The 17626-nt window shown below is 42.1% G+C and overlaps 1 protein-coding gene across 3 annotated transcripts in view; it reads right to left on the bottom strand.

The window, feature by feature from the left end:
- GPM6B (glycoprotein M6B) overlaps nucleotides 1–16896 on the bottom strand; it is a 168338-nt gene extending 151442 nt beyond the window's left edge. The window contains exon 1 of one of the 3 annotated variants that reach the window (XM_007991064.3): nucleotides 16686–16896. In XM_007991064.3, coding sequence (XP_007989255.1) covers nucleotides 16686–16689 — 4 coding nt within the window. In that variant the 5' untranslated portion in view covers nucleotides 16690–16896. The remainder of the gene's footprint in view (nucleotides 1–16685) is intronic. The other 2 variants (XM_007991067.3, XM_007991069.3) reach the window with 2 other exon arrangements.
- Between the last annotated feature and the right edge of the window lie 730 nt (nucleotides 16897–17626).

The raw sequence follows: 17626 nt of genomic DNA, 5'->3' as shown, positions 1-17626 counted from the left end.
ACCCACTTTTAATACTATGGAGGTTAAGGGGTATTTCATGCAGAAATTTCTAGGGAAGGGGTAATACCTTTTAGGTCATCAGGTCATTGCTGTGTAAAGGTGAGGTAATGCCCAGGTGTTGCCATGGCAATGGTAAGCTGACATGGCACACTAGTGGGCATGTCTTACAGAAAGCTGCTTCCACCGTGGCCCTGTTTTACCTAGTCCTCAATTTGGTCCAGTGTCTGAGCCTGTCTCTGGAGTCGAGTCCTGCTTCCTACCTCACTTCAAAAGCTCAGTCTACCTTAGTGTTTCTTAACCTCAGCACTCTTGACATTTGAGGTCTGATAACTCTTTGTTGAGGAGAGGCTGTCCTGTGCACTATAGGATGGTTAGCAGCAACCCTGGCCTCCACCCACTAGATACCAGGAGCATCTCTCCACTCTCCGAATCTGTAACAACCAACAAGATCTCCAGACATTGCCAACTGTCCCTTGAGGGGGACAGAATCTACCCTAGTTGAGAACCATGAGTCTGACAAACTCTTCTTGAGGCAAAAAGAACCTCACTGTTGCTTCTTAAGGAATCTGAAGTCTCAATTTATCCCCAGTCCTTGACTTTCCAAACATTACCTGTAGGTACATGAGGCAGAGACTGCCAGGCAGAAAGTCCAACGTCTTCAAGCCTCCAACCAGGTTGACTTTTCAAATCAACAGCCCACTCTATGTCACAGCTACTTCATGTATGAGTTTTTCTTTTTAACAATATGTCAGTTGTCATGTTGGGCTGAGGAAACTGCAATTCAATTACAGAGTAGAAATACCACCACTTTTACTCAAATCCCTAAATGCTAAAATACGATAAAAAAATAAAAAGAAATTTCAATTTCACATCCAAATTTAGACTTCAATTTTAAACTCTAGAGTTCTACAATAAGAGACCACCCCCAAGACAGAAACATATGACAAAAGAATTTTAAAAAGGGATTTTATGCCTGAGGCCTTTCAGGATTACACAAACCTAAGTGTACCTGGCTGGGCGTGGTGGCTCACACCTGTAATCCCAGCACTTTGGGAGGCCAAGGCAGGCAGATCACCTGAGGTCAGGAATTCAAGACTAGCCTGGCTAACATAGTGAAGCCCCATTTCTACTAAAAATACAAAAAATCAGCCTGGTGTGGTGGCGCACACCTGTAATCTTAGCTACTTGGGAGGCTGAGGCAGGAGAATAGCTTGAACCCAGGAGGCAGAGGTTGCAAAAAGCTGAGATCGCGCCATTGCACTCCAGCTTGGGCAACAAGAGTGAAACTCTGTCTCAGGAAGAAAAAAAAAAAAAAAAAAAAAAAAAACCTAAGTGTACCTAAGTGTGCTGGCTAGTGGGGGATATCCATGCCCAGGGACAGCAGGTGACATGTGGAAAATGTCCGACAGTCCAGTTTGGTTGTAGCCATCAGCAGCAGCCAGGGAATGGCAGCACCCTGTGAAAAATTGCATTTCCAAAGAGATGTTTTCGGAGAATCTACATTTGTGATTTCTGTTGCCCTTAAATAAATAAAAGTTTGAGGCCTTGTTGAGGAATAAGAATATTTCTGTGAAGTGATGGCTAACAGCCACACATAATCTCATTTGACGGCTGAATAAACTGCTCTCCGGAATAAATCAAGCTCTTGCTACAGCCCAAGTGCTGGCCTCTTCTTTGCAGGGTTAGTAGCTATGTAAAATATGCCAGGAGAAGTTTTCCATTAAATGTTTTAGGGAAACTAGGTAATCTTGAATCGACCAAGGAAATTTCATTATCATGAATAACATCTCCAAACATGGAAGTAACGCTTGAACAGAAGAGTTCCAATTAAATCTTTCCTGGGTTACTTTAGCTGCATCACTCTAAGATAATAAAACCTGGCCTTTTTTCTTTCTCTTTCAACCAAGAATTTGCATCTTGAATGTAAACTTGGTCTCTGTAATGGTGCACATCGGGTCATATTTTTCTTATAGAAGAAATCTGTATTTTAACATATTATGGATTTTTATTTTCTTATGTTATGATATGGTAAAGGTTGGTTTAAGTAAAAATATCTCATTTCGCTTCAGTTCAGCCTCCAAGGCTCCTCCCAGGCATTTTACCTCCACTGAGTGGCATTGTGGGTCCTCCACCTATGTTTTATCCATAACATTTTCCACATGGGATCATGGCAGGTGTTACTTTGCTGACTATCCTCACTGAAGACTGAATGCCTTGAGGGCAGAAACTGTTACACGTCATCACTAGCCAATACAGAGTACAACTGCTACACAGCAGACTCATCTGCACATAACCTTAATCCACCTGCATGGGACCAAATCACTCACCAGGTGTGAAAAATCATGACTTAATCATCCTTCTATTACAAGCTTAGCACTCAGTCTAATAAGTATTTGGTGAATGGATAAAATTGATCCTTTATTTTTAATTTTTATTTTTTGAGACTAGGTCTCACTCTGTCACCCACCCTAGAGTGCAGTGGCGCAGCCATGGCTCACTGCAGCCTTGATCTACTAGGCTCAAGCAATCCTCTCACCTCAGCCTCCTGAGCAACTGGGACTAAAGGTTGCGTATCAGCAGCCAGGCTAATTTTTTAAATTAGTTTAATAGAAACAGGGCCTCACCATGTTTCCTAGGCTGGTCTCAAACTGCTAGGCTCAAGCAATCCTCCCACCTCAGCCTCTCAAAGTGCTGGGATTAGGAGTGAGCCACCATGCCCAACCACAACCACCTTCAATGGAAGAATATTCTAATATCTAACTCAAACTCTATTTCCTCTTTTCTTGTATTCTGCATAAATACCTAAACAACAGGATCCCATCTTCAGGACTCCTGTGGACTTTGATGAGGTCCCTTCTTAGCTAAATTGTGAACTCTATCACTGTTTGGAAGTTTTAACATTCAATATATGACTCCCAGGACTCGTGGGCTCCCCGCTCTTGGAGAAAATATCAGGTAAGCAAAATTAATTTTGGCATGTTACCCACTAGCTTTGTCTTCCATTGGCAAACAGATTTTATTCTTGAATTAGTAGAACTGATTTGACTTCTCATTCTGCATCAATATGACAATGAAATCAATATCTTTCATGAAAATACTACTAGTTGGAAAATATAGCACAAGCAAGCAGCTAAAACTCAGCTTAGAAACTGAGTTTTCCCTCAGTGATGGTGGATTCTGTTCTCTTCCAGGAAAAGATGAAATTCTATTCAAAGGATGCATAAGCATATAATGCATCCTATACGTTTGCTACTCTGCAGGTTCTGGGACATAGTCACAGAGCTACCATATACAGCTCTTATGATCAGGCTGGTATGTGATAACTCAGAATCAGCTTCCCTTCACAGTTTCTATGCTAATCTGAACAAGTTTGTCCATCCAGCTGGACTTTCAGAAGTCACAGGTCTATGGAAGGGAACCACGGCATTGCATGGAATTAGATTTAACCCTAATTGTTTTACTTTATTTTTTAGAAACAGTCTCATTGTCACCCAGGCTGGAGTGCAGCAGCATGTTCATAGTTCACTGTAACCTCAAAGTCCTCAGCTCAAGCAATCCTCCCACCTCTGTTTCCCAAGTAGCTGGAACTATAGGCAGGCGCCACCATATCTGGCTTTTTTTTTTCTCTCTCTCTCTCTGTCGAGATGGGGTCTCGCTATGTTGCTCAAACTCCTGGCCCTAAGTGATCCTCCTGCCTTGGCCTCCCAAAGCACTGAGATTACATTTTACCTTTAAAAAATTCCACAAAAACTATGAGGGACCTTGAAATACAATTTTTAAAGGTATGCAAAAACATTATCTTGGGGTACAAAAGAAAATCTAAATGTTTGAAGAGATATACCATATACACAAATGAAAGACTTAACATAGTAAATACATTGACTGTCATGAAATTATTCTGGCCAGGCACCGTGGCTCACGCCTGTAATCCCAGCACTTTGGGAGGCCAAGGCGGGCAGATCACGAGGTCAGGAAATTGAGACCATCCTGGCTAACATGGTGAAACCCCATCTCTACTAAAAATACAAAAAAGTTAGCCAGGCTTGGTGGCGGGCACCTGTAGTCCCGGCTACTCCAGAGGCTGAGGCAGGAGAATGGCGTGAACCCGGGAGGCGGAGCTTGCAGTTAGCCGAGATCGCGCCACTGCACTCCAGCCTGGGCAACAGAGTAAGACTCCGTCTCAAAAAAAAAAAAAAAAAAAAAAAAAAGAAAAAAAAGGATTTCTTCTATAAATTCACTGCAACCCCACTCAAAATCCTGACAGGGATGTTTGTGGAGCATGAAAAGCTGATTCCAAAAGCAAAGGATCGAGAATAGGTCAGATACTTTTAAAGACGAGCAAAAGGAGAAAATTTCTCCTAAGAGATAGCCAGGTTTACTCTAAACCTATAGTAATGAAGACAGTGTAACAATATCTCAAAGATGCCAAAACAGATCAAGGAACAGAATGAATAGATGTACTCACACATATAGTAGGGAAGTACAGATATAGATATTATCGGGGGTGGGGGAAGTGAATTATTAAGTGCATGGTATTTCTGTATAGGAAATAAACAATTTTTTAAAATATCTTTCTATCTAAAACTATACCAAAAAATAGAATCCCAATGGCATAAAGACTGAAAAGTGAAAAGCCTGATTTTAGAAAAACTTTCTTTTAGAAAATACTGACGATTAGAAGAACATTTTCATGACTTTGGGGAAACAATTTTGAAACAAGGCAAAGATAAAAAGCACAAGTCATAAAAAAATTAAAGGAAAAGATTGATAATTAGGACTTTATTATAATAAAAAAGATTTAGTACAACAAAAGATGTATTCAACAAAGTTAAAAGATAAGCCATAGAGAGGAAGATGATATTGAAAACACATTTTAACTAAGGATTAGTATACAGAAGTCATAAAGAACTACTACAAATCAAGACAAATACAAATAAGGATCTAAATGGAAGAGAAAACCCAAAGGGCCAATAACCTACACAAAACTTTCAACCTCTCTAGAGAAATTCAACATAAAAAAACCAATGAAATATCACTTCATACCTATCAGATGTTTGAAAAAATAAACAATGTGATAATATCAAATGCTGGTAAAAATACAGAGAAGCTAGAATGCTCATTCACTCCTAGTGGGAGTATAAACTGATACCACTACTTGACAAGCAGTGGTAACACCACACGATTTAAAGCTAGTTCCGTGTGGTGACAAAGCATTCATTTTGCTGACTGCATCATTTACTCTGGTTAAGAAGATAACAAAGTTCCTCACTGAAAGAACACAGGCAAAGTATTATTGTGTTAAGTCCAAACAAATGAGAAGAAAAGTCAACTGGCAAACCACAATTTCCTACATAGTTCCATTTTCAGGATGAAAACTAGAAATCATCCCAGGCCTTTGGTCCTTTGTCCACACCTCTACTCCATTTGGAATATCCACTAGCCAAAGATTCACTAACTACTGATAATTCAAATAATTCCTAAAATTTCACCTTCTACAGGAAACTAATTGGGAGGAGGCAGGCCTCAACATCTATTACATCCTTAAGCCCTGAAGTTAGCAAGCATTCACGTTGATCAAATCCTGAATAGATATGCAACACCTACAGCTTTGTCTTCATTCACAACTCCTCAAAATGTACTTTCCATTTCTGAAGGAGATAATGGGGACACTTTATCTTTGTAATCTCTCCAGTTGTATACATGTTTTCATGTATCTATCTCATCTTTCATAAAGGATTTTCAAAGTCCTTCTCACAGCTGCTATGTCAATGCTTTAGAGGGTAGGAACCAATGATATGTGTACTCCCTAGTACGGTTTTACACATGAAGGCATTTGATAAATGCTTTTAAACCATAATGCTTTAGAAGCGGATCTCTTTTCCAGACAGAAAACATCCTTCTGTTTCAAAATAATGTTATCAAATGTTGAGCAAGACACACCAGACATGAGAGTTCATACTGTATTATTCCATTTATATAAAGTGCAAAGCTCTGCTGACAGAAACTAGGGGTGATTAGACTTGATCGGGTATATCTGTAAGGCAGCTCGAGGAGGCTTCTAAGGGGCTGGTAATGTTCTGCTTATTAATCTAACTGCTGGTTACATTTATAAAAACTCATTAAGCTGTACACATGATTCGCCCACTTTTCGTGTATACATATTATACTTCAATAACAATTTTTAATGATTTTATAATATTTGTGCCGCTTACAAAATATCTAAAAATATTTGTGACATCATATAATAGAGCTCAAAACAGTTTTTAGTAAACTGGTACAATGGCTTTGCAAAATGGTAATAATTCATAGGATGGAAATTAATCCCTTTAAGGTCCCAAATTCTTTTTAATTACCATGGGAACTGTCAGAATATGCCAAATGAGAAAACAAAAACAAAAATATAAAGTACTGCATCAAATCAAGTTATCTTAAGAGCTTGACTTACATTGCTAATTAAATCTCCATTCTTTGCCCATTATGTGAAGGAACAGATGCCTGAATCTGAGCGCCCATCTTAAAAAGCACCATTTAAACGTTCTTTTCAGGAAGACATTGTGAAACATTTCTAAATCTAAAACAGTGACCCAATGCACATACAATATAGCAGATTTTCTAGGCTCCTTCTGACCCTCGCTTCCAATGTTCTTGTTCTTTTTACGCTGGAACTATTTTGCAAGTATGGTCAGATGTCTCAGAAAGCACTGACTTATGGTCTCCATTTGCAGGGAGGAGTCTAGGTTGTAGGGGCTGGGATGTAGGAATGGCAGAGAGATCAATGGCTATAGAAAACGGATCTCTAAACAAGGGGGAAATCAGTCCTTTCTCTTCCAACTCCTGCATCTCTCAAACACATGAACAAACGTAATGAAGACATGACTAAGGATGGAACGTGCAGGAAGGATGCCTTAAGGGCTTAATCTGGGTAGATTTGATTACAGCTAAGAAGATGAATTCTAAATTTGGAAAGGCCATCAAGGTAACTAAGGATGTCACTAGATCCTTCATGTCTTTCCACTTAATGAGGAGAACAAAAGATGATGAAAACTATTTTAGTAAGCAAAGGATCTTCATAGATTCAGTCCTTTCAGAGATAAGGTGCACTAATCATTAGAACAAGTTACCAAGGAAAGCCAGGCACACTATTTCCCCAGAAGGTTAGCCTCATTATCGAGATGGTTTAGACATGATTTTACTCCAAGGAAGAATGACTTAGGTGGTCTGCAAAGCTCCCCATTATATCTCCAGATTCTCTGATGATGTAAGAAAAAGATAAAATAAATAAAACTTCCTTCAACTAAAAAAAAATCAAGCATTCCTTTTGGAAGGAAAAACCTTTTAAATGAGAAATCCTCCCATTCTGTAGATGTGCTCAACCAAGTTCTCAACAACGCTACTACTCAGATTTTATGATATTGTGAGAAACAAAAGGTTTTCAATCCCTCTTACCCTTTAAGTAGTGGTTCTCAATATGGTGCTCCCCTCCTCCCTCCCTGGGTTATGTGGCAATGTCTGGAGACATTTTTGGTTGTTACAACTAGAGGACTGTTACAACATGTAGTATATAGAGAACACAGATGCTGCAAAACACTCTACAATGCACAGGACAGCCCTCATACTCCCCCAACAAAGAATCATCCAGCCCAAAATGTCAATAGTGCTGACGTTGAGAAACCCTGCTCTAGAAGTATACTTAAAAGTGAAGATAAAAGGACTTCTTTTATTTTAGTATCTATCTCCAGTTGGTCCAAAGAAGAAAATAGAATTTAACAGTCCTACAAAAACTAAACAAATAAATACCCCAGCAAATACTAAACTCAACTCAAGATCTATTCTAACTCAAGATTGTTTATAATAGATCTTGTTATACCAAGTTCAAATATACCGAATTATATACAGCCATTAAGAGTAAAATTCCAAAGATCAGGTTGAAATACTTTTGGCAGATTTTTTTTTTTCTAACCAAGTAAGCAATTCTTACTTTTAGATACTTAAATTCTACTTTTGATTACTAGAAAACATACTCTTTTTTCATTAAGTGGTCAACTTACCTATCAGATATAATTATTACATGTAAGTATCAAGCTATTAAAATAAATTTTAGAAATATTGATCAAGAAAAATAATAAGAATACCAATTACCTACACCACTAGAAATGAGCAAGGGAGGCCAGGCGCGGTGGCTCACACCTATAATCCCAGCACTTTGGGAGGCCGAGGTGGGCGGATCATGAGGTCAGGAGATTGAGACTATCCTGGCTAACACAGTGAAACCCTGTCTCTACTAAAAATACAAAAAAAATAGCCAGGCATGGTGGTGGGCACCTGTAGTCCCAGCTACTCGGGAGACTGAGGCAGGAGAATGGCATGAACCAGGGAGGTAGAGCTTGCAGTGAGCCGAGATTGCGCCACTGCACTCCAGCCTGGGCGACAGAGTGAGACTCCGTCTCAAAAAAAACAAAAACAAAAACAAACAAAAAGAAATGAACAAGGGAACATCACTACAGATCCTATAGATAACAGGATTAAACAGATAATACAAAATATTATGAACAACTTTATGCCAACAAATAACTTAGATAAAATGGACAAAGCCCTTGAAAATCACAATTTACCAAAATTGAAACAAAGAGAAAGTCTGACTATTCCTCTGCTAAAGAAATACACTTCATAACTTAAACATTTCTACAAAGAAAACTCCAGACCCAACTGGCTTCACTGGTAAATTCTTGCAAATATTTAAGAAAAAAAAAAATGGCTGGGCACAGTGGCTCACACCTGTAATCCCACCACTTTGGGAGGCTGAGGCGGGCAGATCACCTGAGGTCAGTAGCTCAAGACTAGCCAGGCCAACATGGTGAAATCTGTCTCTACTAAAAATACAAAAAATTAGCCAGGCATGGTGGTGCGTACCTGTAATCCCAGTTACTTTGGAGGCTGAGACAGGAGAATCGCTTGAACCCGAGGCCAAGGTTGCAGTGAGCTGAGATCACACCATTGCACTTCAGCCTGGGTGACAGATCTAGACTCTGTCTCATAAAAACAAAAACAAAACAACAACAACAACAACAAATCCCACTTTTAAAATTAATAATCCGGCCAGGCTCAGTGGCTCATGCCTGTAATCCCAGCACTTCCAGAGGCCGAGGCAGGCGGATCACAAGGTTAGGAGATGGAGACCATCCTGGTGAACATGGTGAAACCCCATCTCTACTAAAAATACAAAAAATTAGCCCGGTGTGGTGGTGGGTGCCTGTAGTCCCAGCTACTCGGGAGACCGAGGCAGGAGAATGGTATGAACCCGGAAGGTGGAGCTTGCAGTGAGCCGAGATCACGTCACTGCACTCCAGCCTGGGTGACACAGCGAGATTCCATCTCAAAAAAAAAAAGTAAAAAAAATTAATAATCGAGTAAATAGACAGGGAAGTTGGTTCTGTTCCAATCCTCAACCCCTCTGGAGTCACACCAAAGATCAACCCAATATGATTCCATCCCAGAAAACTAATACTTCCCTTCCTTCTCTCTTTCAAGAGAGATTAGACAATGGACTAGATTTAAAACATTTTTGTAAGAATCATTTATATGTATCCATTTGTAATCAACTAAAACTCATTATTCCCATCTGGCTTTCAGTTTCCTGACCAAATCGTATTTCCTACTCTCTCCCATACCTACTCTCTGCTATGGCCAGGCCAGTTTCTTCAGAATTCCCCCAATAAACCTTGCTCACTCGTACCTCTTTTTCATGGGTTATCCTAATCCCTTCCACCTTTCTCAACACTCCTCAAATCTAAGTCTCCACTGGAAACTTCATATAAGCCACAAGGTTTTACCTTTATCAGAACTCCTTCCAAACTTTTATCTGGAATTTTACAGTTAGACACAAATGATTCTCTCAGTGGGTTTCTTTTATCTCCTTGGGGAGACCATCATTTCCCTCCAGTTGCCATGTGCCTGCTTAAAATCCCTTCCTGATTCTCTGTGACCAACAGGGTAATGACCAAGTTATTTCCTGGTACTTTACAATCTGGCCTCAGCTCTCCCCACTCCCCTACATTAAGGCCATTCCCAACTCAACATACCCACACAGCAGCCTCTGCCATGGCTCCTGCTTTTACACATTTGTATCCAGGGCCTGGAACATCCTCTCCCACACACCTGGACACCCTGACCCCCATCTTCCTGTTCATCCTTGAAGACTCTCAGATCTAAAGTAACTTCCTCCCTAGGGAATCCCTGTTTGAAATACCACCTTCCACCTTTTTTCCTCAGACAGATCTTCTTTTTCCTACAGGATCTTGTACTTTTATTATAGCTGTTTATCTGCCTTTCAGAAATGACTGTGGTTATTTGAGAACAGAGTCTTATTTTTCGCTTCAAAACTTAGCACAGTACTTGGCTCATCTGAACAGGACTCTGAATGCTTGCTGAGTGAGCAGCTGTCCAATATTCCCCCGAGAGCCCCATGGTGATGGGCATGTGACAGGAATTCAAAGGCGTAGAGACTGGCACATGCTAGTTGCATGACATTGTGGTAGGTACTCATTTAACCCTAATACACATGGCGAGGATGGAAACACAAAGCTGCCGTTGCGTTTTAATCATCAGGGCAATAATGAGTTTCACTGAAACAAAGCCTTCCACCCCAATCTTTCCAGAACTTCAAAAACCTGACCAGAAGGAAGTACTTTTCACCAGAGAAAGAAAAGTATTTTATAGCATCAGAAGAAAAAAAACTCAAAGCTCAAGGCAAAAAAAGCTAATGAAAGAACATCCAAACTGCTCTTTCAATTGTTTTTGTGTCTGTGTATGCCTGGCAGCAATCAAATTACTTATAAATAGCAACTTCAAGCTCTGAAATTCTTATTCTGTGATAAAAGTATTAATATTATTAAAGAACAATAATTTATGTAATTTACCCTATTTAATTTAGCATAGTTTACCAGAGTTTGCAGTACATAAATGTTAATTTAAATACCTTGAAATCTATCATTTTAATGTTGATAGACCTTAATAAAATGCATATGAATCCTCATTTTTTAAACATTTGTGGAACACCTACAATATGCCGATCATTCCAATGAACACCGGGGTATAACAATGAATAAAACGATTTCTGCTCTTGACAAATTTGGTATTTGAACAGAAAGAGGCATATTAAAAACACTAACATGCCAGCCATCATGTTAAAATTATTAAATGGATGATGATGGCTCAAAATATACCAGATGCTCTCTTACCAATGTTTACCTAAAGGACCCCACCCATCTACCCCGTATCCTCCATTCTTTTTCTAAACCATACTGATCACTGTCCAGAACTTAGGTTCTAGGCTCTTTTCCAATATATCTATGTACTGCTTCTCCCACCAGTAGTGTACTTAAGTCAGTAGTGTTTGTTCCCAAACCTGTTTATGCCAGCTGTACTTGTTACTAGAATTATGAAACCTAATTTGATATTACATAAACTAATAAAATATGAGTGCCAAAAGAGAGAGTTTTTCCTTTCTTTGAAAACCAGGTTGATTACTTTGGAGAGTCTTAACAAAAATGAGTCACTTGAGAAAATAGTTGCAAAAGTAAGTATGGGCAAATTTAGAGGTTTAAGGGGAGTGGGGTAGGTGACATAAAGGGATTCTGCCCAGAAACTGGTTCCCAATGTCTTTAAGTTTTCATTCTACTTTAATGTAAGAATCTGAAGCTGAAAATCAGAAGCCAATGAATTTTGGCTGTGATTTACGTAAGAAAGACTTCTAGGAACTCCAATCAGGTCCTTGCACTCAAAGCAAAGGGCTTGACTCTACAATAAAATATCAGCAAATTAATGTTTACAGTTAAACAAAATGTTTAGGATACATATGTGGTACTTTTTATGATTCATCCCTTTGGCATTTTCAATAAATCATCCAGCTGCTTGGTCCTGGATGTAGCAGATAAGAGTGCTTTTTTTTTTTTTTTTTTTTTTTTTTTGAGACAGAGTCTCGCTCTGTCGCCCAGGCTGGAGTGCAGTGGCCAGATCTCAGCTCACTGCAAGCTCGGCCTCCTGGGTTCACGCCATTCTCCTGCCTCAGGCTCCCGAGTAGCTGGGACTACAGGCACCCGCCACCTCGCCCAGCTACTTTTTTTGTACTTTTTAGTAGAGACGGGGTTTCACCGTGTTCGCCAGGATGGTCTCGATCTCCTGACCTCGTGATCCGCCCGTCTCGGCCTCCCAAAGTGCTGGGATTACAGGCTTGAGCCACCGCGCCCGGCCGATAAGAGTGTTTTCTAAGAAGCCCTTGGAGAAGCCAAGTGGTGTGGTCAACAGCTTTTGGTAGAACAAAAACATAATAAAGAATTAATGATTTCTTGTTTGTCACAAACGGTACTCCGTGGTATTCGACTATGAGGTTTACTTAAAATGTCGGTTTGTGTCCCGATATTAAAAGGGAGCTCTCTCCAAGATCCAAGGGTGGGCTCCTTACTAAATCTTTAGACTCAGAGGGAGAGAAGCTAGCATATTCTGGGATTACTTCCTGCCCAGTTATTCATCAGGATTCCATTCCTTTGTGTCTCCCACTGCATCTGAATTCCTGAGCAAGCTTCCAGAACCAAGCATTGCATGTATGGGTCTTCAGCGTGCTTCTTTCTGAGTGCAGCCTCTGAGAGTGGCTGGAGCCTGGATGTCGGGGAAGAAAGGGATTCAAGGAGAAGAGGTCAGGAGAAGCTAAAGCTGGAAGTGTTAAAGAGGGAGAACATTATAGCTTCCTCCACCAGTTCCCTTAGAGAAGAGTCAATCATGCTGGAAGCATGCACATCGAAGATGCCAGCATTTAACCCAACTACAGATGACACTTCTGATGCGGGCTTCATGCATTCAAGTAGTGTTTAGACCATCAGGGAGCTGTTTTCTCATGTTTTTCAAGCATAACATTACTCTCTCATTTCTTTTTTCTAAATTACTTACTGGTTGACCTGTAAAGACCCAAACAAATAATTTCATCAAATTCTTTTATTTTATAGTAAACTAAAGTTAAGAACAGAAAATGATTTACCCAAGATCACACAGCAAGCTAGTGGGCAAGCTGGGGCAGGCACCAGGGCTTCTCTGCTTAACAGCCTTCTTTGCTTCCTGGCTCCAGGAACCAGGAGCACGAGCACCCCCTGGGATCTTGTCAGAAATGCAGAAACTCAGGCCCCACCCAGGCCCACTGAATCAGACACTGCTTTTTTCACAAGATTGCTAGATGATCTGTACACATATTAAAAAGAACGGCTCTAGACCAAAATTTTTTAAATGCTATTTAGTGAAATTATTTACATTTAAATATATAATCCTTATAAAAACTTCCTTACCACAAAATGGGTCAAAACAATTATTTCAATATTTTGTTGTATCTGATCATTTTGTATACAGTTTCCATTTAAAATTATAGGCAATTGGCCACTCACAGTGGCTCACGCCTGTAATCCCAACACTTTGAGAAGAAGAGGAGGGAGGATCCCTTGAGGCCAGGAGTTTGAGACCAGCTTGGGCACCATAGCAATACCCTATCTCTACAAAAAAAAAAAAAAAAGTAAAGCTTAGTCGGGCACCGTGACACGTGCCTGTAGTCCCAGCTACTTGGGAGGCTGAGGTGGGACGACTGCTTGAGCCCAGGAGTTCCAGGCCACAGTGAGTTATTACATCAGGCCACTGCAGTACAGCATGGACAGAGTGAGACCCTGTCTCCAAAAGATAAATAAGTAAAAATAAAATTATAGGTAAAGAAACAAAATCAGCATTTCTCTCTGGATACATACGCCATATTAAAGCAGGATGGATATTCCACAAATGCCTTATTTGTGGGTTATTACATGGAATTCACTTAGTTGCTATGTCTTCAGGCCTATGAACAAAGTAACAGAATCAAAATTCTGTTGGGCAATGCAAGTTCCTATCAGATAAAACCAGAGTTAACACTGAAGGGTGTGTGTGTGTGTGTGTGTGTGTGTCCATGTGTTGTGTGTGTGCACACTCACTCACCTTCACAATATGTGCAGCCAAACAGGGAACCCTTCAGCCAGAGAAATAATTAGTTTCAACACACTCATTTAGGTAGCATACTGCATACACAATACAGCAACATCTCATTGTGCAAAACAACCAAAGTTACTGAACAGTCAAATACACTTCAAACATCAGTTGGCTCATTCCATTTACCTGAACCCTCCAGAAGACACAAATCCATAGAGACAGAAAGGTTAGTGGTTGCCAGGGGTTGGGGGGAGAAGAGAATAAGGAGTGACTGCTAAATGGGTACAAGATTTCTTTTTGGGGTTGATGACAATGTTCTAACATTAGATAGTAGCGATGGCTGCACAAATCTGAATATACTAAAGACTTGTATACTTAAACGTGTGAATTGTATGATATGTGAATTATATCTTAAGGCTATAAAAAAACTGGCTTAACAATTAAAACCCATGTTTTCTTACAAGATGTAATGAAAAGTGAAATTATACATACCACCACTACTCATTATTTTATTTTTAAAGATTGTAAATACCTTAAAATTTGAGTCTAAAGGAACTTTTATTTCTACAAACCTCATTTATTTTACCAGTAAATTAACTGATCCAGGTTAAGGAACTAATTGTATTAAGAACCAAAGTCCCAACTTAATGGGCCAATGGTCAGAATTTTCCCAACGTTAAATCATTTCAATTAAAACATTCATAAGAGGATGTACGGTAATCAAATACATCTGGAAAAATAAAACCAGTTCATGGCCCTGTAGTGTATTTACTAACAGTCTACCAAAGGAAATCAGTATGTTTCCTTTTTTATATGAAGGGAACTTTCTTTTTAATGTAAAAACTAAAACCAAAACCAAGGATACTGCCAGAACCAGTGAAGTATGCACAAATTAACATAAATTGGCAATTGAAGTGTGGAGTCAACAATTGTCCAAAACACAAAGTACTTCCTTAAGAACAGGTCTCTGGCTCCGGCCTTTGCTTCATGAGAACTTCACCCAACTTCCACACCTATTTAAAAATGAAGCCCACCCTACCCCTAAATCAGTCCAAAGTATTGTGAAAGTTATTCTGAAGAAGGTCCCCGTGTGATAATTTCACACTCAAATTCCACGTACAAATCCAAACGCCTAGCGTTAAATTAAAATAAATAACGATTTCAGAAAAAGTAGTTGATGCTTTCCTCAATACCACCCGTGTTCGTAACTGCAGCATCTTTGGTGGCAATTATCACCAAAGTGATCACAGGCTGAGTAGCAGTCATCCTCCGAGCTTCATTTTGTGTATGAGTCTCATTTAAAACGGAGGTATTAAGAGAAGTAGAAACCGGAGTTACAGGCCACTCAATTCTGCCCTTTCTAGAAGAATCTTATGCTAGTTCTTGCCTAACTTTTTAGAAAGAAATTTTCCTGTTGGATTTGGTGGGCCTTACCTCCTTTCATATTTCGATCACCTAGTAAATTTTTTAAAAATGTAAACGAGCTTCCTTTGAAATGCAAAAAAGTGTCCCCCTTACTCCTCACCAAAATTTTAATCAGTACAAAATTATCGCCCCCACCCCCCCCCCCACACACACACACAATTAATAGCAGAGATAATGTGAAAGAGGGGGATGATTAGGGGGAGGGGAGGAGCGGGCAAGCAATTCCCAAGCCCTCACCATTAACCCACAATGGTTAAACCCACTGACGTCCTCGTTAGGAATGCTCTTCACAGTGTTTATGGCTTGTGGCTGGAGTCTGTCACTAGAGAAAGATAACGGAGCAGGAAGAGAAAAACCCTTTCCCAAGCACAGCTGTCACACGTTTCCAGGAGTTCTGCGGAATGAGGTTGATTTCCACAGCACTCCTTACGAGTTTTCCTCCCCATACAGAGTCTCCACTTAACGACATGTTGCTGACGGCAGCATTTCAGGGTGTTAGGAAATGACAAAAAGAATCCTACAGCCGCCTTACACCAGCCTTGGGCCAGGTTGAAGATTTTAGATTTTCACCCTCCGGAGCGGAGCCTTTTGCCGTTGCTAGCCGTTACCCCGTTGCATTGGAACCCGCTCAGCATACCGTCTCCACCTGCGCCCGGGCCGCATTTTGATAGTTGGAACAAGGGACAAAGAGGAGAGACTCAGCCTCCGTCCCATCCTGTCCCTCTCTTGAAACCACTTTCCTGGTTTCAAGGGTCAAGGTTTCGAAATAAGCTCCCGGAAGACCCCAAGCTTGGGGAACCTGGTGTTTGTTTCGCGCGGGCTTAAGGAGAACAAAACCACGGCGGGGCGGGGCGCGGCAAGACTGGACTGGGAGCTCGGGCGACAGGGAGAGCGTCCCGGGAAACAGGCAAGAAGCTACTCTCTACCGGCCCCTTAAAATAAAGCACGAGCCCGGGACGCGCCGTCTGTTCTCTCTGCAACTCCTCCCGGGGACCCCGCTCTTAGGCTCCCGCGAGCTGCACGTGCGGGGTGCAGCCTGGGCGCAGCCGGAGCGGGGACCCACCCTAGGATACAACAGGGAGGCGCACCTGGCCGTTCCGGACACCTGTGCCGCGCCCCTCCCACCTGCAGCGTCCCGGCTTCGTCGCGGAGGTGGCCGAGGAGGCGCCACCTGAGCGGGGGAGGGGCGGGACCCTCGGAAGGGCGCGCCCTCCCAGGGCGGGGGCGCGAGACCGTGGCCGTGGCGCGGAGCCAGCGCGCTCGCTTACCCATGGCTGGAGACTGGCGGGAGGGGTGCGGGCTGCGGGCGTTCGGGCTCCCCGGGGACGGGCAGAGCCGGTGGCACAAGTTTGCAGGTCTGGCGGGCACGTGCGCTGACCGGGCTCCTGCGGGCTGCGCTGCGCGGGGCTGGCCGCTGGCTCCTAGCTCCCGGCCGGGGTGGGAGCGCGGCGCGGCTCCGCCTGCACTGGGGGCCGGCCGCGCGGAGAGGGGCCCTGACGTCAGCGCCGGGGGCTTTGTGCGCCCGGAGCTAGAGCCCGATTGGGGGCAGCGGGAGCGCGGAGTCTGCAGGCAAAGCCCGCGGCTTCCTCTGGGACCCCCGGGCGAGCGCCGAGGGGCGCGGGAACCGGAAAAGCCAGCGAGGGGGATGGGTAGAGAGGGGAGTGGGCTTCTAGGATCGCGGAGGCGGCCATCCGCGTCCCAGATGAAAACTATTATGGCCGGGGGAGGTTGTGGGGGGCGGGGGGCTTTGAGGTCTTAGCCACACCCATTATATAGATAAAGAAACTGAGGCCCCGGACACTGGACCAAGGACACTTAGTACTTAACAGCGTTGCCTCAATCCACAGTCTCAGTTCCTTTTGTTCAAATACAAGTCGTTACTTAATTCAGTGGGTCTCAACCCTGGTTGCAGAGGAGAAATCAGCTGGGCAGCTTCTGGAAACCGGATTTCATCATGGCCTCTGCGGGTGGGACCCAGGCATCCGTTCTTTGAAAGCTTCCCAGGTGATTCCAATGTACATCCAAGGTTGCGAAACATTGACATAAGTAACTTGTAGGTGGCTAATGACAGACACAGGTAGCACCCTCCAATCTAGAGTGGTGCCAGATTTGCTGGTGTCCGTTATCATCCCTTTTGATCCCTGGAAGTCCACCCCTGGAAGGCTCTTGGAGACTTTGCAGACTCGCTCCAGTCAACCATTTCTCCCAC

The sequence above is a fragment of the Chlorocebus sabaeus genome, chromosome X, assembly GCF_047675955.1.
Source record: "Chlorocebus sabaeus isolate Y175 chromosome X, mChlSab1.0.hap1, whole genome shotgun sequence".
NCBI lineage: Eukaryota > Metazoa > Chordata > Mammalia > Primates > Cercopithecidae > Chlorocebus > Chlorocebus sabaeus.
The sequence above is the reverse complement of the archived record's forward strand: the minus strand, read 5'-3'. Positions and strand labels throughout refer to the sequence as shown.